Source organism: Ovis aries, chromosome 10 (genome assembly GCF_016772045.2).
Source record: "Ovis aries strain OAR_USU_Benz2616 breed Rambouillet chromosome 10, ARS-UI_Ramb_v3.0, whole genome shotgun sequence".
NCBI lineage: Eukaryota > Metazoa > Chordata > Mammalia > Artiodactyla > Bovidae > Ovis > Ovis aries.
In genome coordinates, this window is record NC_056063.1 from 34822119 (window position 1) to 34847231 (window position 25113).

Sequence of the window (25113 nt, forward strand, 5' to 3'; positions counted from 1 at the left end):
CTCTAACACCACGTTTTAGATAAGAGCTACGGCAGAGCGGATGGACTCGCGTGGGGTCAGGAAGATCAAACTTGAACTGGTGTCTGTCACAGCCCAGTGTATTCTGTTCACCAGACCTTTATATTTACTTGACGTTCCAGCAAAAGACAGTGTTTTATTTGTGAAACACGCTTCATGTTTTACGCACTTCATCTCAAGTTTTTTCAGAACTAACCTTTGTCCTAAGGGGATTACAATCATTCCTAAGTAACCCTAAATAAGAGCTAGAACATTGTTGTTGTCTCTTATCTCATAAGAGATTTAGCCACATCACTGGAAAAAATATGGCAAAGCACACAAAGAAGGGCTCCCTCGTGTTCAGAGATGGTCCTGCTGCTTTAATTATGCTGTGGGTTTTCTCCCTTGTGCATTTGTTAAAACTGGGTGGGTGGAATTTCATGGGAGGACTGGCATGAATTTAGTGGCTTGGGAGAAGCCCAGCTGGAAAAGCTAACTATCCTGTTTAGGTGGGAAAGAGTAGAAACGGGAGGACTTTCACATTACTGTGTGGGTGAAGTTTGCATGAGGGAGCGTGATGGGCTTTTTCCCCAAATACTCTCCAAACCCACAAAAGCAGTGGTAATATTCTATCTAGAAATGGAGGGTGGTGACCACATTCCTCTCTTGGCCCGAGGTTTTACCAAGCATCGGTGCCAATTTTTGAGCTGATTCCATTCAGTTCAGTTCAGCTCAGTTGCTCGGTGGTGTCCGACCCTTTGCGACCCCATGGACTGCAGCACTCCAGGCCTCCCTGTCCATCACCAACTCCCGGAGCTTGCTCAAACTCATGTCCATTGCGTCAGTGATTCCATTTCTGCTTTAGAAAGAACAACATGGTACTTTATGTTCTTTCAATCTAGGAGATCCATTAGAAAGAAAAGACAGATTTAGGGTCTAGGCGTAAGTGCTGTTTCTGTGCACCTAGTCCACAGCTCAGCTGGACTCCATGGTGGCCTGGATTTCCTTGTCCCACAGCTAAGGTCAGGTAGGACTAGGTATGACATGGGTTACAATGGTGGGATGGGGATGGAGGCTGGAAAGTAGCCCCGTGTCCTCGTAAGAACATCTGTAGTGGGTTCAGTTAGGAAAGCAGCACTCAAGGAATTGTTCTTGAAGGCATACTATGCTAGATATCTCCACAGTCAGTTCTGGGGTGTGTGTGTGTGTGTGTGTGTGTGTGTGTGTGTGTGTGTGTGTGTTGCCACATCTAATGGGTAAAAGGATTCTTAAACACTGGAGCTCATCCTGGGTCGCCTGGATCATTTCTTAGTTCCCTGGGATTTATTTTAATAGCATTAGCAGTAATTGACTTTGTGGCATGCAAAGAGCCTACTCTTTCCCCCTGATGGTGGAAAAGATTGAGGGCAGGAGGAGAAGGGGACGATAGAGGATGACATGGTTGGGTGCCATCACCGACTCAATGGACAAGAGTTTGAGCAAACTCTGGGAGATACTGAAGGACAGGGAAGCCTGGTGTGCTGCACTGCATGGGGTCACAAAGAGTCTGACAGGACTGAGCAACTGAACAGCAACAATACAATGTATCCATACTACAAAACATTATTTAGCCATTAAAAACTATGTATTGAGAGCATAGCTAACTCAGGGAAATATTTTATAAGAGTCAATAAAAACTGTCAATACAGATTGAAATTGCTCGAGTCAGGTCTCCTCCAGTTGTCAGGAACGTCAACGTGGCTCAGATAAAAGGGCCTTAAGTAGACTTCAGAGGCCTCGTGAGGATTGGAGACAGAGGTTGCTGGAGACTGAAGCTGGAGCATCGCCGAGCACAAGGCTCCTTCCTAGGATTCCCGACTCCCTGTCGAGGGAAACCTTCCTCTTCCTGCACCTGCTTCCCTCTCTCATCCCGCCTCCTCTCCTGAAGCACAGCCTCTGCTGTCTCACAGTCCAGCCTGCACACTGCCCTCCTTGCTTCTCTTACACGTACACCTGTTTGTCTCACCTTCATCACTCACTGGCTTCCTAGCTCTGTCTCCCAGTTCCAAATTCCTGTGCTAAAGGGACGTGTGGTCTGGAGGCGGCCCTGGGTGGGGGCCGTGCGGGTGGAGCTGGCCTTGCATCCAGCTTCTCTGGGCTCCTCGGATGCTGCAACTGTTTGTGTATCACTGAGCGGGGCCGAGTGTCCCCAGGCCACCCTCTCCACATTCCACGCCCAGATCCGAGGTGAGCTTATACCGCCATTTGCCCAGCCTTGCGGCCAAGGATTCGCTGAATCACGTCACCCGTGACCCAAGGCAGCTGGCCCTGGGCTGACACATGTCACCAGACCCCATCGAGGGCCTCTGAGGAGAGCAGCTGCTCTAGGCGGATAGGTGGCGCTGGTAGAATAATATCTGGCTAACATTCGTGGGGAGCTGGGCCTGGTGATGTGCACAGCTCTTCATGCACGCAGGCTCTGTTGTCACCTGTTTTACATTCAAGGACACTGACGCCTGAAGACAAGTCATGTTGCCAGGCCCCGTGTGGGAGGTGGGAAGTGCGGGCTTGAACACAGCTGCTGTGTTCTTTCTCATCCTGCTCCATCGCCCCCCGTCACTGTGTGGGGCCCTTTCCTGGTGGGGGAGGGGATAGGGTGCAGCACCTTCACAAAGTCCTTCACGACGTCCTCATATCTAGTAAGTCCTGCAGAACACCTGGATTCCAGTGCATCCAGAAATACATGTGGTTCTTCTCACCCCCTGCTGGTGGGACTGTCAGCTGGTAAAGTCTTCCTGGAGGCCAATGTGGCAACTGGTTGCCTGGAGAATCCTGTGGACAGAGGAGCCTGGCAGGCTACAGTCTATGGGGTCGCAAGAGTTGGACACGACTGGGTGATTAAGCACAATAGGTAGCTAAGTGGTAAAGAAACTGCCTGCCAATGCAGGAGATACAGGAGACTTGGGTTCAATCCCTGGGTCGGGAAGATCCCCTGGAGGAGGAAATGGCAACCCACTCTAGTATTCTTGCCTGGAGAATCCAATGAACAGAGGAGCCTGGCAGGCTACAGTCCGTGGGGTCGCAAAGACTGAGACACCACTGGGTATGCAGGCACATACAGACATGATGCTTTAAACATGTCCATTCTGTCTGATCTACTATTAACGTCAAAGAATATAGCATAAAAGAATCATTCTAAATGCAAACAAAGATTTATAGCTGTATCTGGATATATCTGAAATATCCCACAGTAGAGAAGTTGATAAAAGCCATTATAAATACATCTGGTGAAATGAGATAATCAGCCTTCCTTAAAAATTGGCTGCCTGAGAAAGAAGTGTGCTCTGCCTCAGTCCCTGCTGTCCAGCTATGGACAGATGTCCAGCCACACGCCCAGATGGCCACCATGGCCCGAGGTTGTGGGGACCTGAAAGGACCCCCAGATGGGTGGCGCTGCTTCCCTGGGGCCCATGTGATCACGGGGTCGTGGATCGGTTGGCTGTGTCCAAAGCTCCCCACACGCTCACAGCTCAGGGGCTGCATGTCCCTTTTAGGACTTGTCAAGGCAACATTCTGCTGCTCTTAGAAATGTAACCGGGGATGTTCTGAAGTTGACCTGAGCTGACATAGTAGTTTTTAAGGGCAAGTGTCTTACTCCCACGTCTTAAGTAATAATTCTCAAACTGGGAAAGTGTCTTAAAGCAGGAAATATACAAAATTAATAACTTCTATGATTTGAAGAGCTAGAGATTATTAACTATATGCCGAGGACTGCCTACTCCCACACTGGACGGCAGTATTCCCATTTCACAGATGAAGAAACAGAAGGTCAAAAGCATAGGTGACTTTATTAGACCCTGGCTCAGTTACAAGGTTGAAGCCATCTGTGTGCTCAGTTGCTCAGTTGTGCCTGACTCTTTGCAACCCCATGGACTGTAGCCCACCAGGCCCCTTTGTCTATGAGATTCTCCAGGCAAGAATATTGGAGTGGGCTTGCCATTTCCTTCTCCAAGGGATCGAAACTTTGTCTCTTGTGTCACCTGCATTGCAGGCAGATTTTTTTTTACCACTAGCACCCCCTGGGAAGCCAGGCCTGCTTGCTAAGCTGCCAAAAGCAGCTGTTGAGACGAGAGAGCCTGGCCATGTACACAGATGACCTAGCAGAGTCTAGGACAAGGACATGCAAGCTAAGACTCCAAAAGTATGAGCAGGTGCCGAGATGGTGTGGACAGCTCTTAGGCTGAGCGACTGTTTCCGAGTCAACACACATCTGACACTTAAAGAACTTTGAGTTCGGCCATGCAGGCCATGTGGGCAGAGGGGTTGGGCCCCAAGATGTGGCTGGAGAGAAAAGTGGACCACGGTGAGAGTCTCGTCTGGGAGTCTTCCAGGAGAAGAAGCCAGAGGGTGGTGGTGCCAGCTCCTTAAAAGCCCCAGACGAGTGGCCACAGCTTCCCCTCTGGCTAAGCCTTCTGGTTCTGGGCAAGGGTGGCTCCAGATAACACTTTCGTATGCCATTTCAAGGGCTCAGCTTGAGGTGAGGTGGAGACCTGTTGACCTCGGACCTGTGTGCACCAACAGTCAGTCATGGACCTGAATGCAGGAGATCCATGATCACTAATCATCTGGAAGCCTTCGATTCCTTAACATGTTTACGGCACAGTCTAAACCCTCTGACAACAACATCCAAACATGATGAACGTACCAGGAATTCAACATTTTAACTGAACGCATAAAGTTTATAGCTGGTGAATCTGGACAGTGGGGTTGGAGGTCGTGCCCTTGACCCACATGGTACAGGAACCTGTAGCACGGGCGTAAAACCACATGGAATCATCTGTAAATGTCATGACAGTGGAAGCTCAGGGAGGTGTTGAAACTTCTTCAGGTGGATTCTGCATAACCGGGATTCCACTGGGCCCTTTTATGCAGTGTGAGCAGGTGGGGGAATGGTTTAACCTTTCTGAAAACTATGTATGGCAACCTGAAATCCAACAATAGAGACTCAACTGATTAAGTTATATTATCACTGTAAAAAGCGCTGTGATGCAGGCATTACAAATATGTTCTCAAAGAATAAAAGAGGGAACTATTAGCATAATTTAAGTGGGAAAACCAGATACAACTTATATGTGTGTGTGTGTGTATATATATATATATATATATATGAAATATGGCTTCCCAGGTGACTCAGTGGTAAAGAATCCTCCTGCCAAGGCAAGACATGCAAGAGATGCGAGTTTGATCCCTGGGTCAGGGAGTTCCCTGGAGGAAGAAATGGCAACCCACTCCAGTATTCTTGCCTGGAGAATTCCAAGGACAGAGGAGCCTGGAGGGCTACAGTCCATGGGGTCAGAAAGAGTCAGACACGATTTAGTGACTAAACAACAACATATATGAAATATATCAAATGATGAAGAGCAGTTATGTTAGATGGTAGGATAAGGGGTTATATTTGTCATATTTTCTAAAATAAACCCACATTGCCTGGCTAATTAGCATAAGGCAATAACTGTCATTTAAGAAAAAAAATCTAGGTGTTGTCATTTGATTGCAAAACTATCACTGGATGAGCGATGGCGCAAAATCTGAGACTTGGTGTAACTGATTGCACTTGTGCAGACAGATGGCAGGCAGAGCCCAGGACCCCGATTCCTGTCTACACCTGCTCTGAAGAGCCAGTTTTGATGAATAAAGAATCTATTTGAGAGACAGCAAAGAAATTGGACACAACTGAGCGATTAAACACACACAGCACACACACGCACTAGCGCGCGCGCACACACACATATAAGGAAATAGTTGGGGCTTCTCTGGTGGCTTAGTCGGTAAAGAATTTGCCCACAATGTGGGAAGCCTGGGTTCCACCCCTGGGTAGGGAAGATCCCCTGGTGGAGGAAATGGCAACCCACTCCAGTATTCTTGCCTGGAGAATCCCAGGGAAGGCGGCGCCTGGTGGGCTGCCGTCTATGGGGTCGCACAGAGTTGGACACAACTGAAGTGATTTAGCAGCAACAGCAGCAACTAAACCACCACCACCAGGCCCGGGGTGGAGAAAGCCTGTTCCTGGTGGTGGCCACACTGACACAGAAGGAGAGACAGAGGTCAGAGGGCAGGAGGGACTTGCTTAGGGGCAGGGGTCCCCGGGGGGAGGCCACAGCACAGGGCAGTCCTTGCCTGGGGGTCTCCAGCCCCTGGGGACAGACTCTACATCCCCTGCAGAAATGTCTCATGTCTCTGACACCCCAGTGTCTTCTTGCTCCCAGCACTGACTCAGTACTGTGGCAGGTTCTGAGGGATCCCAAACCCGCTGCAGAGGGTAAGGAGAGATGGGACAGTCTCACCAAAGGTTTCCTCCTGCTTCAGGGAGGCAGGACAGAATGACGCTGCAGGAGTTGCACACAGCACAGCTTCCTGGAAATTCACTCTCTAAGTCTCTCCCCAAAGCCTCCATCCTCGTAGAAACACTCGGCTCCACTCTCTGTGCCTGGCCCCCTCCGGCTCTCTCTTGGCTCCCCTCATCCACTCAGCTCTCCCTCTCCTTGGATCGTGGCTCCTGGGGACTTTCTAGCTAGGTCAGTATGACTGGGCTCACCTCTGAGCTTCTGCTACTTGGGTCCTCACCCTCCTACCTGATGCAAAAGAAATCCATCTTCTTAGGGACCCCTTTTCCTTGGCAGGTGGGGGAGTGGGGAGTTACAAACACTTAGAGCTTATCTAACAGTTCAAAGTTATGGGCAGATGATCATCCTAGGTGAACAAGCAATTGAAGATTTTCCCAGCACCTACCTAAGGTCCATGTGGCTTCATGCATCTTGTGACCATGGAAACGATGCTGTTGGTACTGAGGGAACATTATTCAGCCAATAAAAGGAAGGCATTTGAGTCAGTTCAAATGAGGTGAATGAACCTAGAGCCTGTTATACAGAGTGAATATTGTATATTAACACATGCATATGGAATCTAGAAAGATGGTACTGATGAACCCATTTGCAGGGCAGCAGCGGAGACGCAGACATAGAGAACAGATGTGTGGACACAGTGGGGGAAGGAGACGGGGGGACGAATGGAGAGAGTAGCATGGAAGCATGCACGCTAAACATACTCTCGTGTACAAAACGAGAGCCTGTGGAAATTCGCTGTATAACCCATGGAGCTCTGTGACAACCTAGAGGGATGGAACCTGGTGGGAGGTGGGAGGGACTTTCATTCATGTTGTATGGCAGAAACCAACACAATATTATAAAGCAATTATCCTCCAATTAATAAAACAAAAAAAGAACTGGGGGGTCAGGCTTACCTCCAGAGGTGACTGGTGGCCCACACGGCACCACAGTGAGAATCAGGGGAAAAGGGTTCCCCAGACAAGTTTTCCCCCCCGATAGGAGCCTGTCCTCTGTCCTTACCTGGTGATTATGCTAGGACGAAACACTCCCTACCAAGTCCTAGGACACTATGCACACATACGACTCCGTGAGGCGAAGATTGCCAAGGACTCCCTGCGGGCAGTTTGGTGTCCTGAGGGCAGCTTGCACGCGGCTGCTTTGCAGAGAGGCAGGTGGCTTTGCTCTGGGCTGATTCTGGCACTGGGGGCCTGCTCAGTCTCCCCCGGGGAGAGTTCTAGACTTTGCTGAGCTGAGTTAGCAATTTTCCTTTGGGGTAAAGCAGCCCGGAGCTTGGACGCTCCATCTGCGCCCAGATAATCCTCCAATGCAGATACCACTGGGGACGTGGGCTGGTCCACATGGAACCTGGATGAACCTGGACGGAGGAGCATAGTGCACCCACCCAAGGCACGGAGGGGAGGGCTGTCTATAAACACAGACTTTCCTGGGATTTCACATGCCCCTCTTGTAGGAAGAAAGGAGATAGATCCTATCTGATCTATTGTTACAGTATTTTTAATACTCAACTGGCAGTAACAATGAAAACACAGCGCCTCTGACAGCTGGAGAGCATTTCACAATTTACAAAGTATTATGAGTGAATGCTTTTTTTTTTTTTTTTTTTTTTTAACCTTTGGGACCTCCTACTCAAATCCAAATAAAATACAGAAACCACTTTGTGGGCTAGAACCTGCAAGGCACACATGGTGTATTTATTGCGTTTCAGCAGCAAGTATGCAGCTGGTATTTTTCTTGGTGATTCTAGTAAATTACAGGATTTCCAGACTGGACATGGACAAGGACTCTCCGTATTCCGTGGGAATATGCCACCCACTAAAGACTTGTCTAAGGCAACCGTGGCCCTAGGTCTCCCTGGGTCCAGCGGAGATGACCTCCTGCAGCCTTGCCTCCCTCCGAATGAAGCTCTGCAGTCAGAAGAGAAGGGACAGCGGGCTCTCTGTGGTCTGTGTCACCAGCCCAAGCCAGCAGGCCGCCTGGTGCAGCATTATCGACACCCGAGGTTGGGGATGGTTCTATCTCTTTAAATTAAAAAAAAAGCATGCGTGCGGGAGGGGAGGGCGGGCTGCTGACTGCGGCACCGGCTCGGGGCCTGGACCAGCGCGGCTGCGGGGCCAGTCGCGCCGGACCCGCTGACGGGACACAAGGACAACAAAGGGCGGACGCGGCCCTGGCAGCCCCGGTGAGCGTGTGAGGCCCCGGCTGGGGGCCCGGAGGGGGCCCCGGGAGTGCGGGCCCCGCGGGGCGGAGGGAGGCGCCCGGGCTCTGCGGCCGATGGGGGAGCCGCCTTTGGAGAGGACTGGGGCACTTCTTGAGCGCCCCTGGCCGCGGTGAGGAAGGGGCCCTTTCTCCGCTCCCCCCAGTCTGGGCCGCGGCCTGCGGCGGTGGGCGAGGCGCCCCGCCCCCGCCGAGATGCTCAGACAGTCCGGCTTTGTCATTTTCATTTCCAGCCCGGCTTGTGGGTCTGCTCACAATGGACCCTTTGCTGTAAGGCGGAGTGTGGGCCCTGGGAGTGTCCTGTTGAATTGTAAAGCGGGATCCCCCAAGTGCCTTCCAGCCTGATGCAGAGCAATCGTCCTTTAAACTGCACGCCCTGAAATGAGTCCACACATATCACCCACTTATCCTACATAGCAATATCGGGACACCCTGCTTTGAGTGGGTGTTTTAACGTTTTCCATAGTTTTTAAATTATATTTTAATCAGTGATCCTTAAATTCTTAGAAAGAGTATCCCAGTTTTAACAACAATGAAAGATCTCTCGCTCCTTTTCTGTTTCTTAAAACGAGGTTGATACCTCGGTGAAGAGGGCTGGGTTTGTTTCTGACGTGCCAGTGTCTGACTTAATTTTGTGTGACTTTGTCTTCCCTGTGCGAGGAGAGCCGGTTTGGATGAAAGGCGGAATGCAGGTCAACCCCTTGTGCTCCCTGGAGTCATGGCCCAGGGAGCTCTGACTTCTCCAGTGCGGGCGGGAGAGCTAGATCCTCAGCCTCATTTTATGTGTCACTTGGAAGGCGGATCTCGCCTGTTGTTTCTTAAAGCTGTATACATCGATAACCAGGCACGTACTAGGTTAGTGCCTGGGCATCACATCCCACTGGCTTTGCTCAGGACTAACCGGCTGTCTTTCCCTAATCTTGCTGCAAAGTCTTCTTTCACATCGTAGACAAATGACACTCTGTTCCTTGTCCTCCTTCCTCCTGCGGCCGTCCCTTCATCCTTTCTTTACCTTTCTGGCTTTTTGCCTGGCCAAACCGCTCCTTTTCTGTCGAGGTCAAGGCTCCTTCAGTTTCTCTTTCAAACCAACCATACTCTCATACCTTCCTGGCTCCCTGTTTGGTTTTCGAGATCTTTTCCATGATGAAAATGGTGTTTTCTGTTCTTCACATGATAGGAAGGGAAGCCTCATGACAGCCTTACTTTAAGACAAGGTTGGCTTACATCAGCACATCTCGTGTTGCTCTACACTGGGTTTGCTCTCAGAAGACTTGGGTTCAGATCTCAGCTCTGCAGACCCTGAAAACCCCCTCAGCTTCTGCGAGCCTCAGTTCCTTCCTATGCTAGAGATGATGGCAGTTGTTCGCACAGTTTTCTAGGATTGAGATGAGCCAGCACCATCTGGCTCATCTTGAAGATGCCCAGCACCATCCTTGGCACAGATGTAGCTACTCAGGGGATGTTTTGTCATTTTTCCCTTCGATTCATCCAGCTACCTGTCCACCCATCCATGGGGAAGCAGGCTAAAGAGGGTTCTCTGCCATGTCCCTGAAGGAATGGATTTTGAAATGATCGTTTGACCAAGTGCTTCTTAATCAGCTCTGAGTACATAAAACATACTCAGTACTTGATAAGGATCCCTTAGAGCTTCCCAGGTGGCTCAGTGGTAAAAGAATCCCCCTGCTAATGCAGGTAACATGGGTTTGACCCCTGGGTTGGGAAGATCCCCTGGAGGAGGGCATGGCAACCCATTCCAGTATTCGTGCCGGGAGAATCCCATGGATAGAGGAGCCTGGAGGGCTACAGTCCATGGGGTTGTGGAGAGTTGGACACGACTGAGAGAGACAGAGGGAAGGATCTCTTGTAAAAGTGATGTAGACATTTCCATGTCGGCACAGGCGTGTTCTGCTGGAGGTGGAAGGGCTCGTCCCTTTCCCTAGGTCCCTTTAAGTCCTGAGGGATGGCAGAACTGAGGACTTCAACAGTCCTGCTGTGAGTCCAACTGAGGACCGCTAAGTGAATGATATAAAGGGCACCAAACTGGAAATGGGAACAGTTCCTATGGTGGTTCTGATGGTGGACAACCAGGGTGGTAACCTGCTTTTCCTACTGCCAATGCTGGGACTGCTTTCGTTTCTATTTTATGCGCCTTTCTCCTTTCGCCTCACCACCTTTGCCTCCCTGAAACTCCACACTGAGCGCCTTGTGTCAGACTGCAGGCAGGATGGGCCGTTGTGCCTGCGCCTCAGGAGACACGAGGAAGTGGGAAGGGCCACGGCCTGGGAACCAGGGGCGTGGCCCTGCCTCAGCCTTGGCTCCTCTCTGTGCTAATTGGAGAGTCATTTAACCTCAGCTCTGAGGTGAGATGTATGGTGTAGACCATCTTTACATTTCCTTCAAGGCCTGACATACTCAGTTTATAACAATTATTCCATCAGATACCACGGTTTCATGCTTGCTGCCTCTCTTCATTCTCACAGCAGCCTTATGAAGCAGGCAGCCCATTTTGCACATTATTAAATGTAATATTAAGACAGAGTACAGGCCCAACCATTCCTGATTTGTAGAAAGAGGGGGTTGATGGGACAGTCTCCAGTTTGATTTTCTCACTGGACGTCAGTGAACGCTGAGATCAGCCCCCCTCCCCAAATACTGACCCCTGTACCATGGGGCCCTGCATCAGGGCACCCAGAGGTCATGGGCATGTGAAGCCCAGGATGCCACTGGGCTTCTCTGTCTTGTCAGGGACATTGGTGGTTCACGTACAGCAATGTTCCATCCAGACAAATGTCTGTTTTCAGTATTCTGCTCTGGCTGAGACCACCAGTCTGTTGTCTAGACCAGAAAATATGGGCTCTGCTGTTTACATGGCCTTTTCAAGTGTTCTAAAATGACATTAAAAAAAAAAAGTCAAAGCTGCTTGAATATTTTTATGGGTGATCATTTAAACTTCATAGAACTTCTTATTTCATTAAAGTACTAAGTCCTAGAGAGAAGTTTGGATTTTTACTGCATCTGGAATTTGTGCACTGTTTCACCATATGAATAGAGGTTCAGTCTTTCTCCTTGCTTTTAATGCAAGGATGCATTTAACCGTTAAAAAAGTCCTAATAGGGTTACCAGATGAATTACAGAAACTATTGTATAAGATAAACATAATCTAAAAAACTTGTTTGAAATTCACATTTAACTAGGCATATTTTTACTTGCTAAATCTGGCACCCTTATATAAGCAGAACCTTACTTGATAAATAATGGTTACTTCATTGGAGAAGGAAATGGTAACCGACTCCAGTATTCTTGCCTGGAGAATCCCATGGACACAGGAGCCTGGTGGGGTACAGTCCATGGGGTCGAAAAGAGTTGGACACAACTGAGTAACTAATATTTCATTTCATTTCATTGGGCATAAAGATACTAACTTGTTAGGTTTTTAAACTTACAATATAAATTACATCCAGTTTTCGTCAATTTTGCATAATATGCCAAGCATCTCCCTGGGTTTATTGACTAAAGCTTTTGTCTATGAAATGTTTAAACCCCATGATTATCCTAAGAAGATTCTGATCCTGAAAAGCATGTCCCAGTCACCTCATGTTCCTCAGAGGCCCCGCTAATGACTGAAAAAACTACCCAAGATTTTAAATATATTTATTTGGAGTCAGATAACATGGTTTAAAACTGCCTGCACGTGAGACTAGCTCTGATGCTTCATCTCTCAGAGGCTCAATTTCCTCCTCCTTAAATGGACTCAATGACTGTTTTCCTCCTTAAATGGACTCATTTTCCTCCTTAAATGGACTCAATTTCCTCCTCCTTAAATGCTCAATGGCCACATTCCCCCTCCCCCATCCCACCACTGTCAGATGTCAGGTGGGCAAAGTCCCCTCCTCCAGGCTTCTAGAGAAACTTGGGTTTTCCAGAGAATGAGTGCCTATTACTTTTCCCTTCAAAAAGTCAGATAATAATATTAGATAATATCAAATGAGATCTATTTCAATCATATAGTCTATCTTTAATATGTGATCTTTAAAAGCTTTCCTGAGGGACTTCCCTAGTGGTCGAGTGGGTTAGCAGGTGGCATGGGTTCCATCTCTGGCCTGGGAGCTAAGATCCTCGAGGCCGAAAAACTAAAACATAAAACAGAAGCAATATTGTAATGAATTCAATAAAGACTTAAAAACGGTCCACCTTAAAAAAAATCTAAAAAAAAAGTAAAAGTTTTATTGAGATATCATTCACATACTAATACGATTCACCCATACGGCATATTAATTTTGTATAAACTTGGAAGATAGTTGAGCTTTTAAAGGTCAGTCTGAGACTCCAGAGAGCTAATGCCAGTGGTAGCCCCTCCAAATCCTTGTTGCCAACAATTAGCTCTGCCCTCTGATGGACCAAATGCTGACACTAGATCCTCTCGATTCAAGACATGCTGTGAAAGTATAGATGCCTCTTGTTGCCTGGAAATGGCCAGAGTGGTGAAATGATTCCTTCTCTATTGAATACCTTCTGTATCCACGGCCTTGCATCTGACCAGGGGAGGCAAATGTGAACAAGACATCCTGGGGGACCTCCTTGCAAAATGAGGAAGGTTTCTATGACACAGAAGAGAACACTTGGGACACTTGAGGGGATAATTTATACATTTTTCTTATTAGATTTGATATACGATATTTTTTCTGCAGTACATTCTACTGGAAATCTTTACTGCACACACATACACACACACACATGAGGGCTTCCCAGGTGGTGCCAGTGGTAAAGCATCTACCTGCAGTGCAGCAGACTCAAGACACGGGTTCAGTCCCTGGGTCGGGAAGATCCCATGGAGAAGGAAATGGCAACCCACTCCAGTACTCTTGCCTGGAGAATCCCCATGGACAGAGGAACCTGCAGTCCATGGGGTCACAAAGAGTCGGACATGACCGAGCAGGCACATAGGACACACCATCAAACACCCTCCATAAGAAGTATCTGTTACCTTTGGCTCCACGTCTGGGCTCTGTAAAGCGTATTGTGTAAATCTTTCATATCAGGGATGTTTATCTGGGGTCATGTAACGGCTGTAGTGACCATGACCTTCTTTCCAGTAGACCATGCCCAGGCAGTTCTGTTATTAAGAATGGCTGCAATTCTTCCTTCGTGTTACACTTTGGGCTCTTGACTTACAAGGTGAATTAATCTGACTTCTCTGTTTTGCAAAGATGCCTTTTTCAAGTCTGTGCTGACTCATGTCTTGCTCTGACAGCAGGGAGAGCAATACTGTTATTCCGAGGGTAATTCCAGTGATGGCTCCTGTGGGTCAGAAGTCTATCTGCACTGGCTCCTTGTTTCTGCAATGCTAGGGACTTTCAAGGGTGAATTTTTCAGCACATCACAGAGGATTTAACTGTGTGTGAATGTGTCTGATAGAGCATGATGAAAAGTAATGCTGCTTTTTATTTCCCATCTTTAGAGGAATGTGTGTTCTATTCGCAAGAGGTCGCTGAAGTCTCTTCCGGCTTGAGTCTTTGCTATAAAGGGGTGAAAAGACTGTTTTTAGGGAGACTGGCACGGTTGAGACAGGTAGTGCTCAGGGTTGTTGAGAACAGTGAAGGGGGAGGGGCCCCCTCGAGTTCCCACTTCCTCAGACATGGCCCTCGGTCACGTGGTCATGATTTAGACCCTGGGTGTCCAACCTGTTTCTGTTTCAAGTAGAGCAACTCAAAGAAACATTCACCCTGGTAAGTGGAACTGGCATGTTTCTTTCCTGCTCCTTGAATGAGATCTTATATGGTGCCAACCCCGCCTGCTATGGGAGAGCCTGGGCTGCCAAAGCAGGGCATTTTTGCTGGATGGACACACTGTGTCTGTATTAGCCACGGGCAGTGGCTTCGGGCGATGAGGCCAAATGCATGGATTCCACAGCTGGCCAGGGCTGACCGCCAGGCTGATTCCTTAATCGCCACTGTAGGCCACCAACTGTTTGGCCCCTGATGCGTGAGAGAAGGACAAGGGTCTGTGGGCAGAGACCATGAGCTTGTTGTGTTCTTCGTGTGTTAGAGAATATTCCATGAGCAAAGACTGGTGTCTCGTTATGTGCGGGACTGGCTTGCAGTTCATTAGGTCCTTGTAGATGTCATTCAGGCCGGTCTTTGCGATGACTCTGCGAGGAGGGGGCAAGCTGTCCTGGGCCATGGTGAGGAAGGCGGGGCATGAGAGATTAGGAGATTCCCAGGCCATGGCCTCCACCTTCAGTGATATGAGAGGGGCAGCTGGCTTCCCTTTTGGGGAAACGTATGGGCAGAGAAGGACATAATAGTTCAGTGTCTGTATTGTGTCAGGCAGTCGATAGCAGGACTAAGGTAAGAGATGGAGTAAAAGCCTTAGTTTAAGTCCTTGAGATGGTGCTTGACTTTCCTGGACACCAATTTCCTTAACTGTAAATGGAATTAGTAATTTGCTACCAAATCACTAGGCTCTTATGAAACTGAAACAAGACAGTATCTATAAAATCACTCTAACAAATTAAAGACACTGTACCTCTGCAAGGTAACCTTACCACACGACATTACAGTTTTACTATCAGTAACATTTCCACTGTATTCAAACTTTAGGATATTCTAATATTCTTGACCATGTTAATGAAATAAAGACAAAATTATCGTGAGAGCAGTAAAAACAAATGTAGATTTAACATATCACGATTAATTTGATTTTTCTTATTGAGGAACTGTCAAATTTATTAGTATGGATAGTTTGAATATTTATTTCTTATGTTTAAAATTGTATTAGACTGCTGTTCAATCATATTAGATGCCGTAAGAAAGGCTAGTAGCTTTTATCTTCTCTGTATTGTCATTGTAAAGGATTTATAGAAGCAAACGTGTGGTATACTGAAGCACTCAAAAATGGGTTCACTCTCAGATGGAGATTTATATACAATAGAAACATTAGACTATAAAATCCTATATAGTGGTAATCAGCAAGGAACAAAACATTTCTGTAGTTTAAAACAATAAGGATGAAATAGCAATAAATATACACTTAATTTGGAGAAGGGAATGGCAATCCACTCTAGTATTCTTGCCTGGAGAATCCCACGGACAGAGAAGCCTGGTGGGCTACAGTCCGTGGGATCACAAAGAGTCAGACGTGACTGAACAGCTAACACACACACACGCACACACACACACTTAATTATCGGGAGAGATATGTTCATTTATCTGCATATATAGACTGTTTGGCCACTGCACACCAAGAAGTGGATATTTATTGAACTGAATAAAGGTGTGAGTGTGTGTGTGAATCACATACTGAGAATTAAGACATTTTAATATTTCTTTTGTCTGTATATTTTGATCTTGGATTAACACAAAGTAATCATGAGAATAGGTAAAATAATATGTAACAAAGGCTTTGTAAATGTTGATGTGCTCTATGTTTTTCAGTGTTATTCTGTGAAAGTAGCCTGGTTTATTGTTGAGATCCCCTACATAGGGCGGAGAGGTCTGCTGGGGCCGGGTCACTTCCCGGTGTCCCCAGATGCTCTTGAAGCTATGACACACTTGCTGTCTGGCACCCCACCTGCAGAACTAACGTCTCAGTAAACTGACGTTGACAGGTCCCGAGAACATCTGTCATCTTGTCCCCTTCTCCTCACCCATAGGGTGTGGGCACAGCCTCTAACCTCTTTCAACTTTGGTGTCTTAACCTGTAAAATGAGGAAACTATATGGAAGAAATTTTCGTCTACCTTCTAAGTTCTGCTGCTTTGTCTGAGGATTAAGGTGAGAAAATCAAACAAAATTTTATTAAGGAGTCTGGCTCAGATGGTAAAGAATCTGCCTGCAATGCAGGAGACCCAGGTTCAGTCCCTGGTTTGGGAGGATCCCCTGAAGAATGAAATGGCAGCCCATTCCAGTAGTCTTGGCTAGAAAATCCCATGGATAGAGGAGCCTGGCAGGCTGCAGTCCATGGGGTCGCAAAGAGTCAGACACGACTGAGTGACAAACACAGATACATGGAGAGACCCAGGGACTGAATGATTCACTGAGATGGCCAGAGCCCTCAACTTAAGTACCATCTTCAGCTAAAGACAGGGTAATGGCAGTAGTGGTTTGGGACTTCAAAGGGGAGGAAGGCAACTGACCTGAAGATAGGAAAGCGAACGTTGGTAAACAGCTGTTTGCTGAACCAGGCCGCGACAATGGGACACAGACGAACTGCAGCAGACAGACTCTGCAGGGTCCTCCCCGTCCGTGTGCTTAGTTCATACCACTGTTCTGTTCGTTGATGGTCCATCCTGGGATAGACGCTCTGTGTTCCTTTAGATAGTTAGTAAGAAGGTCAAAGCTTCTTCCTGAGTCTTCGGGGCCTTACAAAGCATCAGCCTAAATTTTCCCGTAGTCATGTATGGATGTGAGAGAAGGACTATAGAGAAAGCTGAGCACCAAAGAATTGATGCTTTTGAACCATGGTGTTGGAGAAGACTCTTGAGAGGCCCTTGGACTGCAAGGAGATCCAACTAGTCAATACTAAGGGAAATCAGTCCTCAGGTGATAAAGTAATTCAATTATACATGCATAAATATGTATATATATTCTTTTTCATCTTCTTTTCCATTATGGTTTATCACAGGATATTGAATATAGTTCCCTGTGCTGCACAGTAGGACCTTGTAGTTTATCCATCCTATATAAAACGGTTTGCATCTGTGGTGATTTAGTTGCGAAGTCGTGTCCAACTGTTGTCATCCCATGAATGTCTGCCATGCTCCTCTGTCCATGGGATTCTCCAGGTGAGACTACTAGAGTGGGTTGCCATTTCCTTCTCCAGAGGATCTTCCCGACCCAGAAATCAAACCCAGGTCTCCGGCATTGCAGACAGATTCTTTACCGACTGAGCTATGAGGGAAGTCCTAGTTTGCATCTACTAACCCCAAAACTCCCAGTCCATCCCTCCCTGACTGCCCTTTCTGTTAACAATCACAGGTCTGTTCTCTGCGTCTATCAGTCTGTTTCGTAAATAAGTTCCCTTGTGTGACATTTTAGATTCCACATATAAGTGATGTCATACGGTATTTGTCTTTTCCTTTCTGACTTACTTCACTTCGTATGATAACCTCTGGGTCCATCTATGTGGCTTATCAGTCCAAATTCATTCTCATGCCAAAGAGATACAATTGGAGGTAGCAAATTTTTCTCCCCTATTTAATACTATTAAATAAATAGTGTTATTTAAATGCCATGTGCAGAATTTCATATGAGTGAAGAAGGATCTATTGGTACTGAGGGGGTCTTGGGAACCCTGAGGAATACTGAGAATGCCTGGGGAGTAAGTTCTCAGGGCGGTTTCACAAGGCCCTGGGTGCATACCTTGATAAGAAGAGAGAGCATGAGTGGTGTTTAGGGAAGGAATAGATGCTCCTCACTGCTGCTGCTGCTAAGTCGCTTCAGTCGTGTCCGACTCTGTGCGACCCCATAGACGGCAGCCCACCAGGCTCCCCCGTCCCTGGGATTCTCCAGGGAAGAACGCTGGAGTGGGTTGCCATTTCCTTCTACAATGCATGAAAGTGAAAAGTGAAAGTGAAGTCGCTCAGTTGTGTTCAACTCTTAGAGACCTCATGGACTGCAGCCTACCAGGCTCCTCCGTCCATGGGATTTTCCAGGCAAGAGTACTGGAGTGGGGTGCCATTGCCTTCTCCAGATGCTCCTCACAAAGGCAGGAAAAATGAGGTTGCAATGCAAGGGTGACCCTTTCTGCAAATCTCTTCTCTCCTTGCTTCCCCTCCCCTTTTTTCCTCTTCCTTCCTTCCTCTTTTTAAAATCCTTGTTATGTTGAGTCTATTAGTCCATCTGTACCTCATTCTTAATGAACAGCTATCATGATAATAAGTGAAACATATTAAAGATACTACTTAAAACAAAGATGTCATTATATACTACTCTATCATGTTAAAAATGTATTTTCAACATTATCCCATGCTGGAGACACAATATAGTAGATATTTAATTTTTACCATTATTAAATGGAAATACCATGCATGCAAAAGAGTGTGTATAAATTAGACTCGTTTGCCCACTTTCCTTTGAGGTAGTTTCTTTTTTATTTTCAAGAGTTCTCTGTTGATTATCTGTGTGGCAAGTATGTTCTCCTGATGTATGTTGCTTGAGATGTTCACCTGTTTAATGTGGTTTGAATGTAGTCATCTTTTTCTTCTGTGGTTCATGCTTTCCATCTGCTGTTTAAAGAGTTCATTTTTACCCTGAGGTCATGAGGATATTGGGTTATATTTCTTTCTAGAAACTTTACGGTTTGATTGTCTCACTGATGCCCTTAATCACCTGGAATTGATACTTGTGTGCACTGTGAGGTTCAAATACATTTTTCTTTCCAGGTGGGTAAGCACTTGTCCCAGTAACATTTCTTGAATGGTCCAGCTTTCCCCACCGTACTCTGCCAACACCACTGTCACGTATCAAGTTTCCATTAATGCAAGGATCTGTTTCTGAGCTTTATACCCTTTGATTGTTTCTGTTTGAATACCATACCAACTCAGGTATTATAGTTTTACATTTAGCAAAGCAAGTTTGCTATTTAGCAAAGCAAGTCTTTCCCCTCATACTTCTGAAAGACTGTCTTTACTCTTATCCCCTTGGTTTCCCATAGAACTTTTAGAATTTCAAATTTTATTTTGAAAGGTTGTTGGGATTTTGATTGGAATGTCTTTGAATTAAAAGACCAATTGGAGGAGAGGGGGCATTTCAGTGATATTGAGCCTTCTTGCCCTGTATCATGTACATATCACCATTTTTAAAGGGTGTCTTTTGTTCAAGTTTATAGATTTTCTACCTAAAATTTTTATACAAGTTTTTTGTTATAATTATTCCAAAGTAACTTTTTTTTCTTGGTATTATAAATGGTTGTCTCTAAAAATACCTTAAAAAACTTTTGCTGGTATGTAGAAATACAGTTGCACTTCTATCAGTAATCTGGATCAACTCTATCATTAATCCTGTTGACTTGTCTGAAATACTTTTTGAATGTCCCACCTGTGAAAGGTGATGATTCCCCCCACCTCCCGTCCCTGTCCAGTGAAATGTTTACTAGACACAGAGATAGCCCAGGGTGAGGTTTGCTCATTAAGAAGTTCCCATCTTTTTCCTCTTTACTAAATGTTTTTTGTTTTCTTTCCTATTTGACAGAAGGTCTTTAATGGATATGGAATCTGATCCTCTGATAAGCCCAGTCAATTAGGTCATAAACTATTATCTTGTATTATTATACTATATATGCTGCATTCAGCTTGCTAATATGTATTTAGAATTTTTGCGTCTGTGTTCATGAATGACATTGGCCAGCAATTTTCCTTTTCCATACTGTGCCAGTCTGGTTTAGATAACTGGATTTGGGAATATTATCAGAGAGATGACATTATTTGGGCATATTGTCTGTTTTTATGTTTTCTGGTAGACTTTGTTGTTTTAGAGTTACCTTGCTTATTGAATATTTGGTACATTTTTCCAGTAAAACCATCTAGCTTAATATTTTCCCTTTGGAGAGATTTTAAATATCAGTGAATGAAACTATTTTGGATTGACTTGTTTCTTGAATTTGTCTGGTGCTTTATATTTTTTCAATAATTTGTCTGTTTTCAAAGTTTGAAAATTCATTACCTTAGAGTTATTTTTAGGGGATTCCCTGGTGGTCCAGTGGTTAGGACTCTGCACTTTCACTGCCGAGGGTCTGAGTTCAATTCCTGGTGACATGCTAAGTCACTTCAGTCGTGTCCAACTCTTTGTGACCCCATGGACTGTCAGACCCCATGGACTGTAGCTGGACAGGCTCCTCTTATCTATGGGATTTTCCTGTCAAGAATACTGGAGTGAGTTGCCATTTCCTACTCCAGGGGATCTTCCTGACCCAGGGATCGAACTCATGTCTCTTTTATCTCCTGTGTTGACAGGGAGGTCTTTACCACTAGTGCCACCTGGGAAGCACAGAATGTAGCCAGTTCCTGGTAGGAGATGTAAGATCTTGCAAGCCACATAGCATGACCAAAAATAAATAAATAAATGAAGTTTAAAAAATAATATTCTGTGATCTTTTAAATTCCTGATGCATCCCATTTTCCTCCCTATGTATATGTATATATTATGTATATCACTTCTTTTATCTTGATCAGTCTTGCTGCAAATTGGCCAATTTTATTAGACTTTTAAAATAACTCACTTTTCCATTGTATCTCTGTTTTCTATTTTGTTAATTCTACTCTTATCTACTCTCAGTTTTGTTTTCTTTGGATTTATCCCCATAATCTTTTTTCTAAGGTCTTGAAATGGATACTTAATTTTCAGTAATTCATTTTCCTGAATGAAATTATTGAAAGCATTAAATGTCCCATCAGTTCAGTTCAGTTCAGTTCAGTCACTCAGTTGTGTCTGACTCTTTGTGACCCCATGAATTGCAGCATGCCAGGCCTCCCTGTCCATCACCAACTCCTGGAGTTCACTCAAACTCATGTCCATCGAGTCGGTGATGCCATCCAGCCATCTCATCCTCTGTCGTCCCCTTCTCCTCCTGCCCTCAATCCCTCCCAGCATCAGTCTTTTCCAGTGAGTCAACTCTTCACATGAGGTAGCCAGAGTACTGGAGTTTCAGCTTTAGCATCATTCCTTCCAAAGAACACCCAGGGCTGATCTCCTTTAGAGTAGACTGGTTGGATCTCCTTGCAGTCCAAGGGACTCTCAAGAGTCTTCTCCAACACCACAGTTCAAAAGCATCAGTTCTTCAGCGCTCAGCTTTCTTCACAGTCCAACTCTCACATCCATACATGACCACTGGAAAAACCATAGCCTTGACTAGATGGACCTTTGTTGGCAAAGTAATGTCTCTGCTTTTGAATATGCTATCTAGGTTGGTCCTAACTTTCCTTCCAAGGAAATGTCCCATAAATCTACAAAACGCCCTCTATAATGAAGAAGGAGCAAGTCAAAGCCTCAGTGTTTTTCGTGGGCACTTGCTTTCAACCAGAATTTAATAAGATTCCTTTTGTTTATTTTTAGAGCTACCCTCTATTTGTGGAAAGTGGTACTGGGTTTCCATTTATATTGTGGGCGGAAAGTTTCCTTTTATAATAGATTTATTTAAGTAGAGAGTTATTTTAAGAAAGAAAAACATTAAGTAAATAAAGAGGTGATACATAGTAGGCCAAAGATCCTCAGAATGGTATGCTGCATCTCAAATATGAGAAGCATTATGAAATGACTATAGTTTGTGACTATCATTTGGGACACTGGTGTCCCAGGCAGTTCACTGCCTCCTCTTACCCACTTGTGTGGTCACTGGCAAGTATAGTTGCTCAGCCACAGCAGGTGAGTTTTGAATAATCAGGGAGTAAGACAAGTCCTGGGGACACTCACATGTACAAATGGTTAAGTGTCCAAAAAAGGGAAATAGTTTCTGGAATTCCAAATTGTGGGTCAGATGTTCATAACAGAAGTGATACTAAAACTGAAGATGGGATTGCTAGCGAGCAGTCATGAGTGGTTAGGACGTGGTGGTCCTTGGGTCCCAGCGTGGGTGCAGGGGGGCACATCTTCAGTGCATTTCTCCCTTCGGCAAAACCGTTCAGACAGCAGCTCAATAGGGGTCAGGAGAAAGACGGTATCCTGACCACATAATAATATGCTGGGGAAAGTCGCTGTATCCTGCTAGAAATGATGGCAAAAAGACGTGTGTGATGTGCATTCATTACAGCTCAGAGTTATTTAGGAAAAACGACCCAAAGTTGTTGTTGTTTTTTTTTTTTTTTGTAATGATCCATTGTCCATCTGGAGGAAAGTTATAATAATTTGCCATGAGGCTCTTTGCTGTTTAGCAGGTTAATGCAACGTGCCAGGTGATACAAGGTTAGTTAACATCCCAGATGACAGAAAATGAAAATGATAGTCTTTCAGCTGTGTCTGACTCTTTGCAACCCCATGGACTATACAGTCTATGGAATTCTCCAGGCCAGAATACTGAGTGGGGAGCCTTTCCCTTATCCAGGGGGTCTTCCCAACCCAGTGATTGAACCCAGGTCTCCCGCATTGCAGGCAGATTCTTTACCAGCTGAGCCTCAAGGGAAGCCCATTTCATATACGATTTTATATAAAAGAGGAATAAGATTTTGGATGGGTTTGTTTCCATTAATCTCACTCACTCATGGCACCCGGGATATTTTTATAATATCAAGTCACTAGGGAAGTGTTTGGGCAAGAATTTGCAGTGAGTCTTCAGTTTCTTCCCTGGGTTTTCATGAATCCAAGAATCTATAGTGATCTGAATATAGCTTAGATTATGATCTCTACATTACTTTTGTCTACAAGGCAACATTGCTGCTGCTGCTGCTAAGTCGCTTCAGTCATGTCCGACTCTGTGTGACTCCACAGATGGCAGCCCACCAGGCTCCCCCGTCCCTGGGATTCTCCAGGCAAGAATACTGGAGTGGGTTGCCATTTCCTTCTCCAATGCATGAAAGTGGAAAGTGAAAGTGAAGTCGCTTAGTCGTGTCCGACTCTTAGCGACCCCATGGACTGCATCCTACCAGGCTCTTCCGTCCATGGGCTTTTCCAGGCAAGAGCACTGGAGTGGGGTGCCAGTGCCTTCTCCACAAGGCAACATTGCTGGGTAGCAAAAACAGAATAAGTCAGCAGCTGGTTTTCTCGTTTTCCGCCCCTCACTTCCTAGTCGAGCGTCTGAAACACCACCACTTAGCTTGGTGTTTCTAAGCTCCGTGGTTCTGAGCTCCAGGGACTTTCTAATTATAAACTGCTGGTTGCATCGGAGCCCTGCCTAGGAGCATGGCGCCTGGTCTCCCCTCACCACCACCAGAGTTGGTATTTCTTAGGTTGGTGTTTCACAGATGTGTGAAAGGTTCCTGCTTTCACACAGCTGTCTCCCCCAAAGAAATGCCATCATGTCTAAGACTTGTCATGCCTTGGACATTATAAAGGATTTGTAACCATGATACTTACAGGAGTGTATAGAAAATTCAGTCTCATGCATCCCTTTGGCTTAGCCTGATTGTCCAAGTTTGTCAATTTTTTCCTTCTAGTTTATTTCTTAACATGTTAGACTGTTGCAGGCACCCATGGTTCTTAAGCATATTGCTAGTAAGATACTCTTTTTTATTAAACATGGATGTTTCATTTTCAGATGTGAGTTATAATGTATAAAGTCACAGGCTTGGGTCTTGGGGTTCTGTTCCTGAGAAAAGGTACATTGTGCGAAGCACATATTCCTCTTGGAAGAAGCCAGGGAACTGGAGGGATGAGGAGAAATGCGTAGGGAGTGAGAACATGGAACTAAGTTACGTGGATGTGTTTTTATTTATAGCGACGGCCGTGTGTCTGCCGGTGGTGAGTGGAGACCAGGTGCCATGCTCCTAGGCAGGGCTCTGACACGAGCAGCAGCTTATAATTAGAAAGTCCCTGGAGCTCAGCACTGTGGCTGTCAGCCACGAGGAGCTGCCTCATCTGTGCCTTTACTGGGAGGACTTTCCCCTACTCCTTTTTTACCCTCCCTTGGTTTTTCTTTCAGGATCCCAGAAGTGATGCTAAGATGCAGGTATCACCAGAGCAAGAAGAAGGGCACTTTCCAGGGAGTATCGTACGTCTGCTGAGATGAGGGCAAGGAGCACGGAGCCCAAGAACGTCCACAACATCTTCCCCACCTCCTGCAGAAAGAAATAAGGAAGATTCTCAGATGCAAATAGCTCCTCTTTGCTTTGGGGAAAAGCCAGAACCCATTAGCTGATCAGTTTTACCTGAAGAAGGCCCGTGGGCTGCTGATCAGCAGGCGTAACCCAGGGAGACGACACTGAGACGGGAGAGCCCTGCTGTAAGGAGTGCAAACACCAAACACAGCGATGCTTTCCCACATCAGATGATGAATGGACGCTGAGGGGGAAACAGCCCTTCTGCTGGCCAGGCAAGCTGGACTGGAGTCCACACTTATGGGAACGACTTGGAAGGAGGAAAAATATTTTCATGGTTTTCCCAGACAGATATTTCAAGACAAGTGATAATGGAGACCCAGGATAATAGGTAAATGAGTGAATGTTTAAAATTATGGCACTTTGCACTGAGATTCAAAGCTTGCTGGGTTTTCACATAGGAAACATCTGTTGGCAAAAACAGAGGGATGCTCTCTCAAGGTAAAAGTGAATCAACCCCAGACACGTTGGTTCTAATGGGGACTCTGCGGGTAGACACTTGCACCGCAGGTTGACGATCACTCCTTCCATTTCCCAGATGGTTCTGGGTTCTGTTTCCTGGTGTGGCTCTTACAGTGGACAGGTGACTCGACGTGTCCTATTTTCTCCCTCATAAAATGTATGTATTGGTGCCTTTCACTGGCCTGTGATTATTTGGAAAATATTAAATAACAACTGTCAAGTACTTGGAATTGTATCAGATAAGCTGAGAGAAGACAGAGGACTCTCTGCTTTTCCTTTATAAACTATGAAGATAAAAGATAACATTTGCTCC

The 25113-nt window shown here is 45.9% G+C and overlaps 1 protein-coding gene and 1 long non-coding RNA gene across 3 annotated transcripts in view; one reads left to right on the top strand and one right to left on the bottom strand.

Annotated features, from left to right (window-relative positions):
* Window positions 1-8496: 8496 nt before the first annotated feature.
* SACS (sacsin molecular chaperone) overlaps window positions 8497-25113 on the top strand; it is an 81371-nt gene continuing 64754 nt past the window's right edge. For both annotated transcript variants that reach the window (XM_060394094.1, XM_060394096.1), the window contains exons 1-2: window positions 8497-8562; window positions 24164-24669. In XM_060394094.1, the coding sequence (XP_060250077.1) occupies window positions 24650-24669 (20 nt within the window). In that variant the 5' untranslated portion in view covers window positions 8497-8562; window positions 24164-24649. The remainder of the gene's footprint in view (window positions 8563-24163; window positions 24670-25113) is intronic.
* LOC105609560 (uncharacterized) overlaps window positions 12592-25113 on the bottom strand; it is a 35377-nt gene continuing 22855 nt past the window's right edge. The window contains exon 3 of the long non-coding RNA XR_001043094.4: window positions 12592-24299. This is a non-coding gene — a long non-coding RNA (uncharacterized LOC105609560). The remainder of the gene's footprint in view (window positions 24300-25113) is intronic.